Source organism: Neophocaena asiaeorientalis, unplaced genomic scaffold, assembly GCF_003031525.2.
Source record: "Neophocaena asiaeorientalis asiaeorientalis breed wild unplaced genomic scaffold, Neophocaena_asiaeorientalis_V1.1 scaffold78, whole genome shotgun sequence".
In the NCBI taxonomy this organism is placed as follows: domain Eukaryota; kingdom Metazoa; phylum Chordata; class Mammalia; order Artiodactyla; family Phocoenidae; genus Neophocaena; species Neophocaena asiaeorientalis.
This window is the reverse complement of record NW_020175018.1, coordinates 8,350,031-8,368,759: the sequence shown is the minus strand read 5'-3', so window position 1 is coordinate 8,368,759 and position 18,729 is coordinate 8,350,031. Positions and strand designations below refer to the sequence as shown.

The window sequence follows — 18,729 nt, the reverse complement described above, 5'->3', positions numbered from 1 at the left end:
CAAGATCATCAAGGAACCACATGTGCTGGGCCTGTGGCTTGGAGAAGAACCCACTGCATGTCCTTACAGCAACACCACTGACCACAGTCTCTCCTCCTCCAGTGCCCTCTAGTGAGGAAGCTTATCATTGTGCTCACAGCAAAGGAGAGATGCTTAAAGGAATTCAGTCCATTATTGCAAAGCAAGAAGGGTAAATTGAGAGCTGAGAGACAGATTATTTATTGGCACAGGGACCATTTTAGAAGCTGCCTGCCATAGCTTTGTATCTACTAAACAAGTGAAATTCATTATGAAAAGCTTCCCACAAAGAAAACTCCAGGCCTCACGATGGTTTCACAGGTGAATTCTATTAAACATTTAAGGACAAAATAACCTCAGTTTCACAGAAGCACCTTCAGAAAATGGAGGAGGAGGGAACTTCCTAACTAGTTTTATTAGATGAATAAAACCCTGGCATCAAAACCTGACAATAACTTTACAAAAAAATGACAGCTCAGTATCCCTTGTGAACATAGATGCAAAAATCCTTAAAGTGTTAGCAAATCCAGATAGTTATATACATATAAATTATAATACATCATGTCCAAATAGGGTTTATCTCAGTAATGTAAGGTTGGTTTAACACTTGATCAACCAGTGTAATCCACCATATTAATCAGAATACAGGTTATATTTGTTGTTATAAGGTCTCAAAATGTAATGAAGCTCCATTCTGATTGGCTTACAGAGATTAAAAATGTATGTGAATAAGAGAAACCGAAATATTTCTAAAAAAGAAAAAATTTGCCTCTTACATTAAGTGTGTGGGCTATTTAAAGAAAAATATTGTTACTAAGAATATTGTTACTAAAGCTATGAAAGCAAAGAGGTTTCTGATTTTCTCAGATGCTTTCAATCAAAACCTTAAAAAGAAATGTAATTGCTTCTTAAAGACAATGCAACATCTAAAGTAAATTTCAATTTACAAAATTAAAGCCTACACTAAAGATTATCAATTAAAAAAATTTTTTTAAAGCATTATATATAAGGAAGTAGCCCTTACTGGTTTTATATTCACTAATACAAAAAGAAATTTAATCTAATTGCTGTCTAAAAGTTGTTTAATTTCTAAATAAGAAAGATGTGTTCAATTGCCACAAACTGGCCCCACGCTGACAGGGAGGGAGGGAAAGAGAAAGACTGGTTATTTCAAACAATCCTCATACTGGTTGATGTCATCCAAAACCATCTTTAGACCTTTAATACTTTCATAACAAAAATAATACAAGTGGCAGGAACAAATCTGTTCTAAATTTACAAAAATATTGGTGGAAAAAATTTTATCTGGGCAACTCAGTGGAGGACCAAATCTTGTTTTATCTCTAATTATTATGATCTGGAAAAACTATAAGGGTAGAGCAAGCCTTGGAACCCAGCTTCGAGGCATTTAAGCATTTCTATATAAATTTCATTCAGTTACTTCAAAACTTTAAATATGTTTAATAATAGTTTGTAAATCTTCTGTTTGGATCAAGATTTTCCCTTGATAAAAGGCAAATGCTTTAACAGCTTATTTTGGTTTTCCCACTAGGGAGTACCTTCAATACTCTCTATGGATAAACAAAAACCTTACATTACAGGTAAAATACCTGACAAACTATAAATTACACATGGTACTCTCATTAAAAGGAAACTTCACTATCCACATCATCCCCAGATATTAGTAAGATAAATGGAGTGGTCCTGATGAATACTGTTAACTATCTCATGTACACAGTCATTTTCCTGACAGATGCAAACTACACTCCCAGCAAGGACACCACTGGATAATCCCTCTATAATACACAACTAGGAGAACGAATATATTAAAAGAGACCAATGAAAGTGAATCTTAAAACTGTAAATTTACATTTAGACTTGCATTTTATTAGTTTTCTCCTCTTTCTCTTACTTTTCACCTTTTGTTTATTCCTGTTTTCTGTCCCCTCAACTCTTTAAGCTGTGTAATTTACAATGATAGCTATCTTTTCCTTTCTGGCTTTTAATTATGTTACCTAACTTCAAAATCCTCAGGACTTCCCTGGTGGCTCAGTGGTTAAGAACCCCCCTGCCAATGCAGGGGACATGGGTTTGATCCCTGGTCCGGGAAGATCCCACATGCTGTGGAGCAACTAAGCCTGCGAGCCACAACTACTGAGCCTGCGCACCACAACTACTGAAGCCCGTGCGCCTAGAGCCCGTGCTCCGCAACAAGAGAAGCCACCGCAATGAGAAGCCCGCACACCACAACTAGAGAAAAGCCCACACGCAGCAACGAAGACCCAAGGCAGCCAAAAAAAAAAAAAAAAAAAAAAAAAAATCTTCAAATATTATCAACCTAAATATGTCTCCATACTTAACTGGCCTTCGGTCCCCCTAAAGAGAGCTTCTGTGGTAGGTAGTTCATAGGATGGGCCCCTGAGCCTCTTGGTATGGTATTCACGTTCTTGTGTAATTCCTTCCCCTTGAGTGTGGGCTGGACTCACTGGCTCATTTCTAATGAAAATAATACAACTGAAGTGATTGGGCATAACTTCTAAGGTTAGGTTATAAAAGACTGGTTTCCATCTTGGTCTTAGATTCCGTGTCTCTCTCTCTCTCTCTTTTACAACATACAGAGACAACCTGTTCTGTGTACTTCTACTTAAGTTTTCTGGAGAATCTATAAATAGCTAACATTGTTTTCATCGATGCCTTGAGCCAGACAGCTCCAGGGCAGACTGCCTAGACTGACTGCTTTGCAAAATGCTAGCTTGTCAGTTTCCTTCTAGGAAAGCAGACAAGACTCATGGTTTCCTGACGTCCCACATTTCCCCCGTCTTTTATGAATCCATTTTTTAAACCCTCCTTGACAGTCACCTATTGATTCTCTCCTTCCTATGAGTAAATTTGTTTGCATATAATTAACTGCCTCCATGGTATTCTTTGACAGGAGTATATATAGAACGAGTATACACAAAGAAGGTGTCAAAAGTTTGAACCTGGGGCATTCCGTTATTTAGAGGTCAGAAGCAGAACAGTTAATGAGGGTATCAACAAAGCTGGAGAAACTAGGAGAAGGTATCCTTCTGAAAACCAAGAGAAGAAAGGGTTTCCAGAAGGAGTGATTAACTGTCAAATGCTGCTGAGTGGTTCAATTAAAGCAGAACCGAGACTTTACTGAGGATTTGGCAACTAGGAAGTCACTGCCTTCACAGGTGTGGTTTCAGTGGACTGGTGGGAACAAAAACCTAATTGAAGTAGGATGAGGAGGGAATAGAGCAGATCTATTAGATCTGTCTGTAAAGGAGATCAGAGAAATGAGATGGGGCTGGAGAGGCATGGTGAGGGAGGAAAGTGAGGGTTGACTCTAAAAAAATTGTTAACTTTTGGAACATAATAGATAATACTTTCACATGATTAAAAATTACACATAAAACATTATGTATAAAATGTCTCCCTTTCACTCCTGATTCCCATCTGAATTTATTATTTCTTGTATATTCTTCAATTCTTTTCTTCATGCACACATAAGAAAATATTATTCCTATTTTTTATTGCAAAAGGCAGGAAACTAATACATAATGTTCTCCATGTTCCTTTATTTTTAAACAATACATTCATGCAAGTATATCTATAGGATAAACTTCCAGGAGTGGAATTGCTGGGTTAAAGGCATGTTTTTGCAATACTGATAGATATTTCTCAATTGCCATCCATAAGAGTTGTATCAACTTATACTTTCACCAGCCATGTATTCCCCACAGTCTCACTGTTATCAAACTTTTTTTTTTAAAACAATCTGAACAGTGGAAAATGGTATCTGAGAGGATTTTCTTTTAGAAATGAAAACTAGGAAAATTTTAGAAAGAAAATAGAAAGTATTAGAAAGAAAGCCTGAATATGCAGGGGAGAGAGAGAGGAGGTAACTGCAGGAGCAGACTTCCTTACTAGGCTGGAGGAGCCGGATCCGCTGCACTGGTGATTCATTTAACAGGTACAGATGCAGGGGGTTGTTGTACATTTTGAAGGTGCAAGTGTCTTTTGATTGCTTCTGTTTTTCATGTGAAATAAGAATCGCGGTCATAAGGTAGGCGAGGAGAGGGGAAAGGGTGTTGAACATTTGAGAGAAGAGATGTGAACTGCTTCACTTAGAGAGTCGGGCAACTACGATTGTTGAGCAGCTCTGAGGACCCCCATGAGGATTGCAGCCTTAAATTTAAAGTGAATTTTGAAGGAAAAGGAGCACCATGCATGAAGAAGACCCTGCTTCAGGGAGATGTGAGTAGAAACAAAAAAGCAAAGCATTCATCTAGTATTCATTTAACAAATATTTAGGGGGACTCTCCTACACAGAGGCACTGTTGCTGGGTCCTGGCTTGTCACTTAACAGCAGATCACAAGCATATTCAAGTTGGCTGTTCTCACAAATCTGATTATTCATTATGCAAACAAAAAATATAAAAAGTTACCGTAGGATCTATTTATATGAATTGTTCTTAACTTTGAGGATGGGGGTTCTGACTCTTGGTAGCCTGAACAATCAGCTTCTCAGAAAAATATGCACATATACAAATTTGCAGACAATTGCAGGTGGTGTAGAACCACAAATTCAGAATCTCTCAAACTTTAGGGAAATAAAACTTACCTATTTTAAAGGGTGTATTGTTTTAGTATATTTCGAATGATTCAATTTACACAAAGCTTTCCATGAGCTACTTCGTGTTGTGTACTGGACATCTCAATAAGGGCTCAGAATGTGAAATTAGGTTTACAAAAAGTTGCAAAAATAGTATAGAGTACCCCTATGTTCTTCACCCAGAATCCCCTAAAATTAACATCTTACATAACCGTAGTACAATTATCAAAACTATTGATACAATAATATTATTACTTGATACACCTTGTTCAAATTTCGTCAGTTGTGCCATTCACGTCCTTTTTCTGTTCCAGGGTCCAATCCAGGATTTCACTTTGCGTTTAGTTGTCCTGGACTTGGCTTTTTTTTTTTTTTTCCTTCTTTTTTTAATCCAAAAGGGCTATGTGTTCTTGGGCAAATTAATGTCCGAGTCTGTCTTCTGTCTTAATAGACGTGATGTGATTAAGAATCAATAAAAAAAAACATGTGGAATGTTTTCGGAAACTTCAAAGGTAACGAAATTGTTCTTACTGCTCAAAGCTGGGCATATCTAGTGTGGCCTTTCGTTCAAATTAAAACAAAAATAAAAATAGAAGCGTATTATTATTGTCAAGATGTTTGTCCCCATGTAGGACCCGTAGCTTCTCCCTTGGCCGCCAGGATACGCTTCCTCTAATTGGGCAGCGTGTATCCGCGCTGACGCAGGAAGGCCGCCTCATTGGTCCGCGCAGTCGGGACTCAGGCGGCTTTTCTCTTAGTGCTCAAGGCGCCGACCCATTTCTCTTTCTCCAGCCGAGCGCTCCCTTCCTTCCGAAGTGCCAGCCTGAAGGGATCCAGACTGAGGTAGGCCGGGTAGCTGCACTGAGGTCAGCCGGGAAGAAGCGGCGGGTATGGAATACCGGTGGGAGGTGGTGGAATACGGGTGGTCGGCGAGCCTGGGTGAGACGGTCTTGTCGGTGCGCCCCCTCGAACCCCCCACGCTCTCCGCAACTTCTCTGCCCAGTCTCCGCAGGCCCCACCTCCCTCGGGCTCCCATAGAGCTTCCGCGCCCCTCCGCCGCGCTTCCGCTGGCCCCGCCCTCGACCCTCATCCCCCGCCCCCTCCCCCGAAAGGCCCCGCCTCCTCCCGCTGGCCTCCCCTCCGCCAGCTCTCCCGCTGGCCCCGCCCTCGACTCCTCCCCCAAAAGGCCCCGCCTCCCACCAGCCCCTCCGCTGGCCCTGCGCTTGCCGCCTCCTCAGCGGCCCCGCCCTCACCGAGCACACATTCCTCCTCGTCTCTTTCTTCCCACCTTTACCGCCTTGGTCCCTCTGCCTCTTTACGTTAGGTTTAGTCCCCCTATTTCTCTCCACCTCCCTGCGCCCGGCCGTGTACCTGCGCCTTTTTCTCAATCCTGCCTCTTACGTACCCCTCTCCTCATCTGACTGCCCGGGTCACCGGATTCCCCCACTGATTCAGATTGACAGATTGTATAGAGGCCTCGTGCTGGGCATTGGAGGTCTCTGTTTGCAAGACCTCCCCGCCCGGTGGGAGAGTCACTTTGTAATGGAGTCTAACAGGCTCGGGGATGCCTTTAATCAAAGATGCATGGTATTTGGATGCTTAAAGGAAGGGGTGCTGGAGTTACAACCCCTCCTTGTGCGATCTGCAAGCAGGCCTGGCAGGGACTAAGCTGTACCTTTCTCCCAGAATGTACCAGGCTTCTTCTGATGCAGAAGCTTGGCTCTAACCATTGTCCTTTAAACACTGGGGAGTGATTAAAATCTTGTCATGGGCCCGTCTTTTAACCAAAGTTATTAGGACTTCAGAGCCCATCCATCCTAACCGTCGCTGTGCTGATTGGGAGGTGGAAGGCAAGAGACAGATGAATGATTGGCTTAGGCAAACAGTGAGTCAGCATCCCATTCTTGATGCTGCTTTTTGGAGTTTCTCATGAGGATTCTTACCAATTTTTCAATTGCCAGCAGTCTTACTTGGTAGGTAAACCAAAGAGTATGTGTAGATAAGACGTTCAGTCAGTCAGTAGTTTCCTCCAAGCCACCACCCTACTTCAGTGTATACTATTCAGAAGACAGTGACTCACACCTTCAGTCTCTTGGAGTCAGGAATCCCTGGGGTCTGAGCCCAGCTCCGCCATTTGCTGTAAAGGTTGGCAGAGAAATTTTATCTGAGCCTCAATTTTACCTTCTACAGAAAGAACATGATAAACCCTATCATGCATGGTCATGGTATGGATTTGCTGAGATCCTGCTTATGAAAACAGTCACTCTTACGGTCCTGTGCATAATAGGATCTGAGCACAGGTGATCCCTAACTCTTCAGATTCATGTCTGTCTGATTCAAGCCAGCAAAGAGCCTGCTATGTCGCCCTCTCCCAGGCACCATGACGACCCTGGATGATAAGTTACTGGGGGAGAAGTTGCAGTACTACTACAGCAGCAGCGAGGATGAGGACAGCGACCACGAGGACAAGGACAGAGGCAGGGGTGCCCTGGCCGGCAGTTCCATGCCTGCAGATGCTGAGTTGGCAGGCGAAGGCATCTCAGTTAACACAGGTACTGGAAATCCTGTGCTCTGGGAACAGGTTTAAAAAATGTCCATTAAATATGTATCAGAAGTCTTGTGATCACTTCTTTTCTTTCAAACTAATCTTTTTTTTTTAATTTTTAAATTTTATTTTATTTACTTTTTTTTTTTTTTTATTAGCGGTACACGGGCCTCTCACTGCTGTGGCCTCTCCCGTTGCGGAGCACAGGCTCCAGACGCGCAGGCTCAGCGGCCGTGGCTCACGGGCCCAGCCGCTCCACAGCATGTGGGATCCTCCTGGACCGGGGCACGAACCCGTGTCCCCTGCATTGGCAGGCGAACTCCCAACCACTGCGCCACCAGGGAAGCCCTATTTACTTTTTAATACAGTAGGTTCTTATTAGTCATTAATTTTATACACATCAGTGTATGCATGTCAATCCCAATCGCCCAATTCATCACACCACCATCCCCATCCCCCGGGGCTTTCCCCCCTGGTGTCCATACATTTGTTCTCTACATCTGTGTCTCAACTTCTGCCCTGCAAACCAGTTCATCTGTACCATTTTTCTAGGTTCCACATACATGCGTTAATATGCGATATTTGTTTTTCTCTTTCTGACTAACTTCACTCTGTATGACAATCTCTAGATCCATCCACGTCTCCACAAATGACCCAATTTCGTTCCTATTTATGGCTGAGTAATATTCCATTGTATATATGTACCACATCTTCTTTATCCATTCGTCTGTCGATGGGCATTAAGGTTGCTTCCATGACCTGGCTATTGTAAATAGTGCTGCAATGAACACTGGGGTGCATGTGTCTTTTTGAATTATGGTTTTCTCTGGGTATATGCCCAGTAGTGGGATTGCTGGATCATACGGTAATTCTATTTTTAGTTTTTTAAGGAACCTCCATACTGTTCTCCATATGGCTGTATCAATTTACATTCCCACCAACAGTACAGGAGGGTTCCCTTTTTTCCACACCCTCTCCAGCATTTGTTGTTTGTAGATTTTCTGATGATGCCCATTCTAACTGGTGTAAGGTGGTACCTCATTGTAGTTTTGATTTGCATTTCTCTAAAAATTAATGATGTTGAGCAGCTTTTCATGTGCTTCTTGGCCATCCATATGTCTTCTTTGGAGAAATGTCTATTTAGGTCTTCTGCCCATTTTTGGATTGGGTTGTTTGTTTCTTTAATATTGAGCTGCATGAGCTGTTTATATATTTTGGAGATTAGTCCTTTGTCTGTTGATTCATTTGCAAATGCTTTCTCCCATTCTGATGGTTCTCTTTATGTCTTGTTTATAGTTTCCTTTGCTGTGCAAAACCTTTGAAGTTTCATTATTCCTTGCCTCCTTTGTCATAGATTAGTTGACCATAGGTGCTTTGGTTCGTCTCTGGGCTTTCTATCTTGTTCCATTGATCTATGTTTCTGTTTTTGTGCCAGTACCATATTGTCTTGATTACTATAGCTTTGTAGTATATAGTCTGAAGTCAGGGAGCCTGATTCTTCCAGGTCTGTTTTTTTCCTTCAAGACTGCTTTGGCTATTCGGGGCTTTTGTGTCTCTATACAAATTTTAAGATTTTTTGTTCTAGTTCCGTAAAAACTGCCATTGGTAATTTGATTGGGATTGCATTGAATCTGTAGATTCCTTTGGGTAGTATAGTCATTTTCACAATATTGATTCTTCCAGTCCAACAACATGGTATATCTCTCCATCTGTTGGTATCATCTTTAATTTCTTTCATCAGTGTCTTATAGTTTTCTACATACAGGTCTTTTGTCTCCCTAGGTAGGTTTATTCCTAGGTATTTTATTCTTTTTGTTGCAATGGTAAATGGGAGTGTTTCCTTAATTTCTCTTTCAGATTTTTCATCATTAGTGTATAGGAATGCAAGAGATTTCTGTGCATTAATTTTATATCCTGCAACTTCACTAAATTCATTGATTAGCTCTAGTAGTTTCCTGGTGGAATTTTGAGAATTCTCTACGTATAGTAGCATGTCATCTTCAAACAGTGACAGTTTTACTTCTTCTTTTCCAATTTGTATTCCTTTATTTCTTTTTCTTCTCTGACTGCCGTGGCTAGGACTTCCAAAACTATGTTGAATAATAGTGGTGAGAGTAGACATCCTTGTCTTGTTCCTGATTTTAGAGGAAATGTTTTCAGTTTTTCACTGTTGATAATGATGTTTGCTGTGGGTTTGTCATATATGGCCTTTATTATGTTGAGGTAGGTTCCCTCTATGCCCACTTTCTGGAGAGTTTTTATCATAAATGGGTGTTGAATTTTGTCAAAAGCTTTTTCTGCATCTATTGAGATGGTCATATGGTTTGTTTTTTTTGTTCGTTTTTTTGCAGTACGCGGGCCTCTCACTGTTGTGGCCTCTCCCGTTGCGGAGCACAGTCTCCAGACGCGCAAGGTCAGCGGCCATGGCTCACGGGCCCAGCCGCTCCGCGGCATGTGGGATCTTCCCGGACCGGGGCTCGAACCCGCGTCCCTTACATCGGCAGGTGGACTCTCAACCACTGCGCCACCAGGGAAGCCCGATCATATGGTTTTTTTCCTTCAGTTTGTTAATAAGGTGTATCACATTGATTGATTTGCATATATTGAAGAATCCTTGCATCCCTGGATAAATCCCACTTGATCATGGTGTATGATCCTTTGAATGTGTTGTTGGATTCTGTTTGCTAGTATTTTGTTGAGGATTTTTGCGTCTATATTCATCAGTCATATGGGTCTGTAATTTTCTTTTTTTGTAGTATCTTTGTCTCATTTTGGTATCAGGGTGATGGTGGCCTAATAGAATGAGTTTGGGAGTGTTCCTTCCTCTGTACGTTTTTGGAATACTTCCCTCTTAGAACAGCTTTTGCTGCATCCCATAGGGTTTGGATCATCGTGTTTTCATTGTCATTTGTCTGTAGGTATTTTTTGATTTCCTCTTTTATTTCTTCAATGATGTCTTGGTTATTTAATAATGTATTGTTTAGCCTCCATGTGTTTGTTACATTTTTTTCCCTGTAATTCATTTTTAGAGCAGTGAATTACCATTCTATCTTCCAGGTCACTTATCTGTTCTTCTGTCCAGGGAAGCCCTCTTCTAGGTCTTTGTTAAACATTTCTTGCATTTTCTCGATCTTTGCCTCCATTGTTTTTCCGAGGTCCTGCATCACCTTCACTATCATTATTCTGAATGTTTTTTCTGGAAGGTTGCCTATCTCCACTTCATTTAGTTATTTTTCTGGGGTTTTATCTTGATCCTTCATCTGGTACATAGCCCTCTGCCTTTTCATCTTGTCTGTCTTTCTGTGAATGTGGATTTTTGTTCCATAGGCGGCAGGACTATAGTTATTCTTGCTTCTGCTGTCTGCCCTCTGGTGCATGAGGCTATCTAAGAGGCTTGTGTAAGTTTCCTGATGGGAGGGACTGGTGTTGGGTCGTGATCACTTCTAATTCCAGACCCGCATCCAGAGATAACCTAATGTCACCATTTCACTGTGCATGGTTCTAGCCATTTCACTGCACAATATGAATATGTATGCATAGCAACATGCCGATGATTACAACAGACTAGCCTGCGTTTGAATCCAGCTTCTCAAATTGGTAGGTGTTTGATATCACCTAAATCGTGGGTATGAGTATATTGGTAGTATAAATTCCGAGAAATGGCATATTTACACTTTTACATTTTATTATTTCCAAATTGCTGTCAGTTGAGTTGGTTTCTAGTTTAAGCAGGAGTGTGATATTTTCCCATATATGTGACCTTCTACTATGTTATCAGACTTTTTGATCTTTGCCATCCTTATGGATGGCAAATGGCAACTCACCATAGTTTTATTTTCTGTCTTTTTAGGAGTGATGTTGAGCCTCTTTTCATAATTTTAAAGGTTGTATTCATATCCTTTGCTCATTTTTGAAATTGGGTAGTTGGTCTTTTTCTTCTTAGGAAGCTATATATTAAGGAAATTAATCTGTGGTTTGAGTTGCAAATATTTCTACCAGTTTATTGTTTGACTCTTGGCTTTTGTTCTTATCCTGGCAGAAAGTTTTTTTAATTGTTATGTGCTTGAAAGCATTCTTTTATACTTTCTTAGTTTTGTTTCTTATGTAAAAGGCCTTTCTTCACTCCAGGATTATAAAAAAAAAGTCCCATTCCTTTTTTTTTTTTTTTAGTATTTTTATGATTTTTTTTTTTTTTAACACAATGATTTATCTGGAATTCGTTTCCGTGCAAGGTATGTGGTAGGACTCCAACTTAATTTTTTTTGGATTGCTGCCCAGTTGTTTCAGCACCATTTATTGAATAAACCATCTTTTCTCCATTGTTTTGAAATGTCAGTTTTATCACATACTGAAGTTCTGCTTATATTTGCATCTTTAGCCATACTTTGTAGTCTCTTCCACTGATTTGTCTTTTACTGTGCTATATCACACTGTTTTTAAGTATCGTGTTATAATATGTTTTAGTATCTGGTAGGTCTGGTCCCCCCCCATACAATACCCTTCTATTTTTATTATTATTTCCTTAACTTTTGCTTTCTTATTATTTTCTGAACTTTTGCTTTCTTATTTTTCCACCGCAAATTCAGGAGCAGGCACATGTGTGTAATCACATATTTTCATCAGAAACACATTAAATACATGGATTAATTTGGGGATAATTGGTACCCTTGTGATGTTGCATCTTCCTAGCCAGGAATATGGCGTTGCTCCATTTATTCAGGTCTTTTGTAGTGTTTCTTGGCAGCATTTTAAAGTTTTCTTTATACAGATGTTTATATTTTTGTCTCAGTGGCTTGTGACAACAAAGGTTTATTTCTCAGTCATGTTGCGTGCTGCCTGTTGGGGTCAGCAGCTGCCCCGCTTCTGCTTTGTATGTCCTATCATCCAGGAACTAGGCTCAAGGAGCAGCCCCTGTCTGGGACATGCTGTTCTCATGACCAAGTATAGAGAGCAAGAGAGGGCTGTTGGAAACATGTAGTGACTCATTGCGTTTTTGCTCAGAATCCATTGGCCACAGCAAGTCACATGGGCAAGCCCCACATCAGTGGGCTGGGGATACATGTTCTCATCCCACAGGAGGTATTGCAAGTCATGTGGTAAGGGGCAGGGCTATATAGCATGGGGACAGGGGGGTTTGGGGGTAGCTTGACTAACAGAACAACCTGCCACAATCTTGTTAAAAAAGTCAGATAGGGCTTCACTGGTGGTGCAGTGGTTGAGAGTCCGCCTGCCGATGCAGGGGACGCGGGTTCATGCCCTGGTCCGGGAGGATCCCACATGCCGCGGAGCGGCTGGGCCCGTGGGCCCTGGCCGCTAAGCCTGCACGTCCGGAGCCTGTGCTCCGCAATGGGAGAGGCCATAACAGTGAGAAGCCCGCGTACTGCAAAAAAAAAAAAAAAAAAGTCAGATAATACGGAAACATAGTAAGAAAAAAGTAAAAGTTCTCTCTCACCAGTCCCCTTCGATCTCACTGCCTAGAGACAACCACTGTTAACAGTTTACCTATTTTTCTGTGGACATACAAGTGTACATGCACATATACAAATATCTGTAAATATTTATACATGGACATGCAGTCCTTTTTCTAAAAATTAAAGGATCATACCATGATACTGTTCTGCATTTTGCTTTTTTTTGACCTAATATGTTTGGACATTTTTCATGGCAGGGAACATATAGCTGCCTCATTCTTTCTAAGAGTCACTTTGTTTTCCTTTGAGTAGATGAATCTGAATTTATTTCACGCATCTCCTAATGTTGGGCCTTCGCATGGCCCTTTAATTTGCAAACTGGGCTGCCTTGGACGTGGTTGCGTGTAGACCACGCTGCCCTGTGTGAGTGTCATTGTGGTGTCGATGGAGCCAGCTTTAGACAGATGTGCGCTGGCCCATAATCCCTCGCTCATCCTTGGTCACCTCCACATTCACCCCACCTCAGGTCCAAAAGGCGTGATCAATGACTGGCGCCGCTTCAAACAGCTGGAGACGGAGCAGCGGGAGGAGCAGTGCCGGGAGATGGAGAAGCTGATCAAGAAGCTGTCCATGAGCTGCAGGTCCCATGTGGACGAAGAGGAGGAGCAGCGGAAGCAGAAGGACCTCCAGGAGAAGATCAGTGGGAAGGTAATTAGAAGCGCCCAGGCCTTTCTCAGAGGCTACCCTGGCTGCTGGGCTTAGTGATTCAAGAGGCGGAAGGGTTTGATTTGGCCTCCAAGAAGCGGTGCAGGGCTTCCCAGGTGGCGCAGTGGTTAAGAATCCGCCTGCCAATGCAGGAGACACAGGTTCGAGCCCTGGTCCAGGAAGATCCCACATGCCGCAGAGCAGCTAAGCCCGTGCGCCACAACTACTGAGCCCATGTGCCACAACTGCTGAAGCCCTCACGCCTAGAGCCTGTGTTCCATAACAAGAGAAGCCACCGCAATCAGAAGCCCGCGCACCGCAGTGAAGAGTAGCCCTCACTCACTGCAACTAGAGAAAGCTGTGCAGCAACGAAGACTCAGTGCAGCCAAAAATAAATAAATAAAATAAATTTTAAAAAAGATACTAAGAAGCAGTGCAGTGCAGGAGAAAGTGCAGTCATGTCATAGCTTGGCCACACCTGGGTTTGAATCTCAGCTGTGCCACTAGTAACTGTGGGGATGTCTCTTCCACTCTGACTCTGGTTTGTCGTTGGTTAAATGAGGTCAGTCTCTCGATACAGTGCCCATCACAGGCCGGTTGAAAGTGATCAGGAAATGTGAGTTTCCTGTCCTTTCTCGAGGTCTTACCTTGAGCCAGAAACAAACCTCTGAGATTGGGAGATATTATCCCCATTTTACAGATGGTGAAACCAAAGCTGAGAGGCGGGAGGGGACTTGTTCAGGGCAGTGCAATTAAGAAATGCTAATAGGAACTGGGCTTCTAACCCAGATTTTCCTGTTCTTTCCATGATGTTGTTCTCTTTCATCTGAAGCCTATTCATGAGAATTTATTTCAGTGAAGCAATACAGTAGAAGCAGGCAGACACTGTGGAAGATATTTGGAACTAGGTCCCTGACTCTCTCTTACCTTCCCAAAGGGTTCTTCAAAAGGATCCTTTAATTCCCCACCATTGTCTCTGACCACGGAAGGATGTCTAGAAGTGCCTGAAGTCATTTGGCTGTGGCCCAAAGCAGCTCTTGGCTGGAAATACCCGCCGGGGTCGGGGAGCAGACAAGAGGATTAAGTGAGGAGTTTGCCTTGACCAGGAGGATGATTTCAGGGCATTAGACTCAAGCAAGACCATAACAGGTCAGAAAGAACCGCTCTGGTGGGGGAGCAGTGAGAGGGGAAGAAGAATGGCTCTGGCTGTGATGCAGTAACAACACGTGTCCTGATCTGGTGTGGCCTCCCAGCCGCCACCCTCTCATCTGTGCCAGGGTAGGCAGAGCTGGGCTTCATCACAGGAGCAGGGACGTCTTGCTACACCAGGGCAGGAGAGGGAGAATGCTTTTGTAATGGAAGCTGGCTTCAGGACAACATGCCCACGGCTCACAGCGCTTCCTTGAGCTGCGGTGGAGACCAGACAAAGCCACACAGCACATGATCACATGGGGCAGTCCTGCTGGGTTGTTGCAATGAGACAGAACTGGCAACTGCCTGAATGCCAGAAGTAGGGGAGTGGCTAAGCAAAATAGGCCACATTATTCATAATTTTATAAAACATGTTTGGAAGCATGAGGAATAATTTATGATATAATAGTGCTAATTGGCAAAAGCAGGCTATAGCTTAATTGGTACACCCACAGCTGCTGTTATAAAAGCAGAAATGGTTTTAGCACGTGACTGGTAATAAAAAGAAGAATAGATTTTTAGAATGTGTATGGCTGTATGTTTTGGCGTGGGAGGCAAGGAGGGTGGTGCAGGGCAGGGATTATGAGTGTTCAGGTTCCTTAATGTCCTGTTGTCTTTTCAACAAAAACAAAACAGTGGATAAAATAATTAATCCATTGTCAGGACTGACAAAAAGACAAAAGCTCACGAAGTGATGTTATCTGATGCTGCCTGTCTGGATGGAGAGGCGCTATGACACAGTAGTTGAAAGCCTGGGTTTTTTAAAAAATCTAGTTTGAATCCTGGTCTTATACTTGCTACCTATGTGAACTTATACAGATAATCTCAAGTCTCAGAACCTCATTTGTAAAGTGAGGGTAATAAAAGTCCCTTCCCGATGGGGTTATCAGAAGATTTCAGTGAGGTATAACACATCTAGAGTATTAGCATGGCGCCTCATACATCTTGTGTCACCCATGTCACTGTTGGGTTTATGCTTCTTACGCTCACTTGCTGGTCCTCCCGCAGATGACTCTGAAGGACTTTGCCATGATGAACGAGGACCAAGACGACGAGGAGTTCCTGCAGCGGTACCGGAAGCAGAGGATGGAAGAGATGCGGCAGCAGCTCCACCAGGGGCCCCAGTTCAAGCAGGTTTTTGAAATCCCCAGTGGAGAAGGGTTTCTGGACATGATTGACAAAGAGCAGAAGAGCACCCTCATCATGGTCCATATTTACGAGGATGGCATCCCAGGGACCGAAGCCATGAACGGTTGCATGATCTGCCTGGCCGCTGAGTACCCAGCCGTCAAGTTCTGCCGGGTGAAGAGCTCAGTGATCGGGGCCAGCAGTCGCTTCACCAGGAACGCCCTTCCCGCCCTGCTCATCTACAAGGGGGGCGAGCTGATTGGCAACTTTGTCCGTGTCACTGACCAGCTGGGGGAAGATTTCTTTGCGGTGGACCTTGAAGCTTTCCTCCAGGAGTTTGGATTGCTTCCAGAAAAGGAAGTCTTGTTGGTAACCTCTGTGTGTAACTCAGCCACCTGCCACAGCGAGGATAGCGATTTGGAAATAGATTGAATGGCTGGGCTGGTGGCATAAATTTCTCATTGTTTGGGCTGGAAGACACTCGGCCTTTTGTTTATTTTCGTTCTTTTCTGTGTCTTCTGGCTTTTCTGCTGTTCTTTGTAGTCCCTTTTATGATATGTCAACTCAAGAAATTCTTCTATCAAATCGGAATGCTGAATCACCTTGTGGCTATCCATAAAGTGACCTAACATTGTATAAACAGGAAGCCAGGCTTTTGAACTGTTTACTTAAGATTCTCTAGCATGACATCTCTGTTATTGTTTCCAGTCAGTATTTACATAGCATTCTGAAGACAGTGTCCTGGAAATTGTCTTCAGATGATCTCAGAGGTCTCTGCCAGGTCCGGGAATATAATTCTATAGTTAGTGTGTTATTTGCAACATAAGTAATACATTTCCTTCATCAAATGATTGTAAATTATATTTACTTATAATCAGACTCATAGTCTTAGAAGGCAGTTAAATTTTTTCCCCCTAGACCGTATTCTCTCCCAGGGTCTTGTTTAAAGGTTCGAGGCCGTGTATGTTTGCCCCATCAAGAGGGGGGTGACCTTTGTTGCCAGAGTCGATATCCTGCTCAAGCATTATTAAGTCTACAGTAGAGGAAGGATCGAGATGGACTGCCCTCTTGATGCTGAAAGACCAGCTTGGCTTGAAAATTAGAGCTGAGATAGAGCTGGGAAGCCTTTTTAAAGGAAGATCTTTCAATTAAGATACCCCTGCTCATCTTTTTCTCTGTTTCTTTTTTATTTAACAAGGTAATTTTTTGGTTTCATGTAGCTTTTGTTAAAACTTTTTTGCATATTGGAAAAGTTAATATTCAATAGAATACAGAAAATACAGAAGCAAAACTAAGAAACTTAGAATAATCCTGCCACCTAGGGTAAAACACTATTAATATTTTGGGATATTTTTCCAAGGTGTTTTCTTTGTGTACACAGACATTTTGTTTGCTTATTAAACAAAACAGTGGGATCATTCTGAACATACTGTTTTATAGTATGGTCGGCTAATATAGCAAACGTTTTTCCATGTTATTAAACACTCTTTTACAACATTTTAAAGTGGCTATTTATACTGTTGTATAGGTGTGCTGTAATTTGCTTGGTGGTGTTCTCTTGAAAACAGCAAAGACTTTTTATTACAAAAGTAATTGATGTTCATTGTAGAAAATGTAACAAAAATTGTTAAGCTAAAAAGATTGAAAAGCTTTGTAATTCCACCAACCAAAAATAATCCCTGTTAAATCATTTTTACAGGTATCTTTCTGGTCTTCTTTCTGTGTGTTTATAATAATGATTGTCTTTTGAGTTTTCCCCTTATGTTTTTTACTTTAAAATATGTACAGTGTAGGGCCAGGGAAAATGTAATCTGTAATTAAATGTTAGCTTTAAAGTTCAGTTTTGCTTTTCCTGGCTATTTAGGAATTGACTAACTGTAGAAGGGTCATGACAGTATCTCTTGTAGTTAATCAACAAAAAGAAAGTGCATGGTTTTTTAATTTAAAAAAACTCATTGTAGAAAGTGTGTGGAAAGTATATAGAAAATTATTAGAGGCAGAGACAACTGTTGTCAGTGTTTTTATTTTCTTCCAGTTTTTTTAATATTTTTAATACATTGAGAGCTTTTTGAATTTAGTTCTGTGTTTTGTTTAATATTATATCATAAATGCTTTGACATGTTATAAAAATTCTAAATAAATAATTTTTAACAGCCTGATAATATTCCATCACTTGGATATGCCATACTTTATTTAACCAGACCCTTAATATTGGATATTTAGATTCCTAGCTTTTTGCTAAAACACTTTGTATTTTGGGCTATATTTTGGATCATTCTCTTAGTATAGATTTCTAGAAGAGGAATTATTGGGTAATGGACAGAAACATTTTAAAAGCTTTTACAAGCCATCTACTGGTTCTCATTGGAGATGAAAATATATTGATATTATGGTCTCCCAGAACCTAGACTTCGCCTTTCAAGAGCAGAAATTCTAGGATAAAGTGAACAGACATGGAATGGGGAATTCTTAAGAGTCTTAAATCTCCAACTCAGGGGTAATACAAACATCACGGGCTTTGGAGTCAGATCAAATACTGTCTGTTTCTCACTGGTGGTGGAGCTTCCGTTGAGGCACCTAGCCTTCCTGAAACTCAGTTTCCTCGCCTTGGCAGTGGGAACAGCAGTGGGAACAACAGTACCTCATGGGTTGTTCAGTGGTTCTCCATGTGTGGTTCAAGAACAGCAACATGAGATACACTGGGGAACTTGTTAGAAATGCAAAGTCTCAGGCTTCATCCCAGACCTACTGCATCGGAAATTCTGGGAGTGGCTCGGCACACTTTTTACAAGCCCTCTAAGTGATTCTGAGGCTGGTTCAAGTTTGAGCATCACCAACCTGTGGGTTGAGGTGAGTGACAGCAGCTCTCACAAAACAAGGGCTCACTGCTGTTGGTTTCCTTTTTTATTTGAGTAGGGGAAGGGAGGAGTTAAAAATAGGACAGCATTGGGTTTCCCTGGTGGCGCAGTGGTTGAGAGTCTGCCTGCCGATGCAGGGGACGTGGGTTCGTGCCCCAGTCCGGGAGGATCCCACATGCTGCGGAGCGGCTGGGCCCGTGAGCCATGGCCGCTGAGCCTGCGTGTCCGGAGCCTGTGCTCCGCAACGGGAGAGGC

The 18,729-nt window shown here is 42.1% G+C and overlaps 1 protein-coding gene across 1 annotated transcript; it reads left to right on the top strand.

Moving 5' to 3' along the window:
* Window positions 1–4,887: 4,887 nt before the first annotated feature.
* PDCL (phosducin like) lies at window positions 4,888–17,772 on the top strand. Its single transcript, XM_024762641.1, has 4 exons — window positions 4,888–5,479; window positions 7,012–7,188; window positions 13,119–13,300; window positions 15,497–17,772. The coding sequence occupies exons 2-4, from the start codon at window positions 7,017–7,019 to the stop codon at window positions 16,046–16,048; spliced, it is 906 nt and encodes a 301-aa protein (XP_024618409.1). The 5' UTR covers window positions 4,888–5,479; window positions 7,012–7,016; the 3' UTR covers window positions 16,049–17,772.
* The last annotated feature ends 957 nt before the right edge of the window (window positions 17,773–18,729 follow it).

What these genes read in the sequence shown, in the direction of transcription:
- PDCL (XM_024762641.1), top strand. Translation starts at nt 7,017, where the DNA reads ATGACGACCCTGGATGATAAGTTACTGGGGGAGAAGTTGCAGTACTAC. An exon ending in AGGCATCTCAGTTAACACAG is followed by an intron (nt 7,189 to 13,118) that starts GTACTGGAAATC and finishes ACCCCACCTCAG; the next exon opens with GTCCAAAAGGCGTGATCAAT. An exon ending in AGGAGAAGATCAGTGGGAAG is followed by an intron (nt 13,301 to 15,496) that starts GTAATTAGAAGC and finishes GTCCTCCCGCAG; the next exon opens with ATGACTCTGAAGGACTTTGC.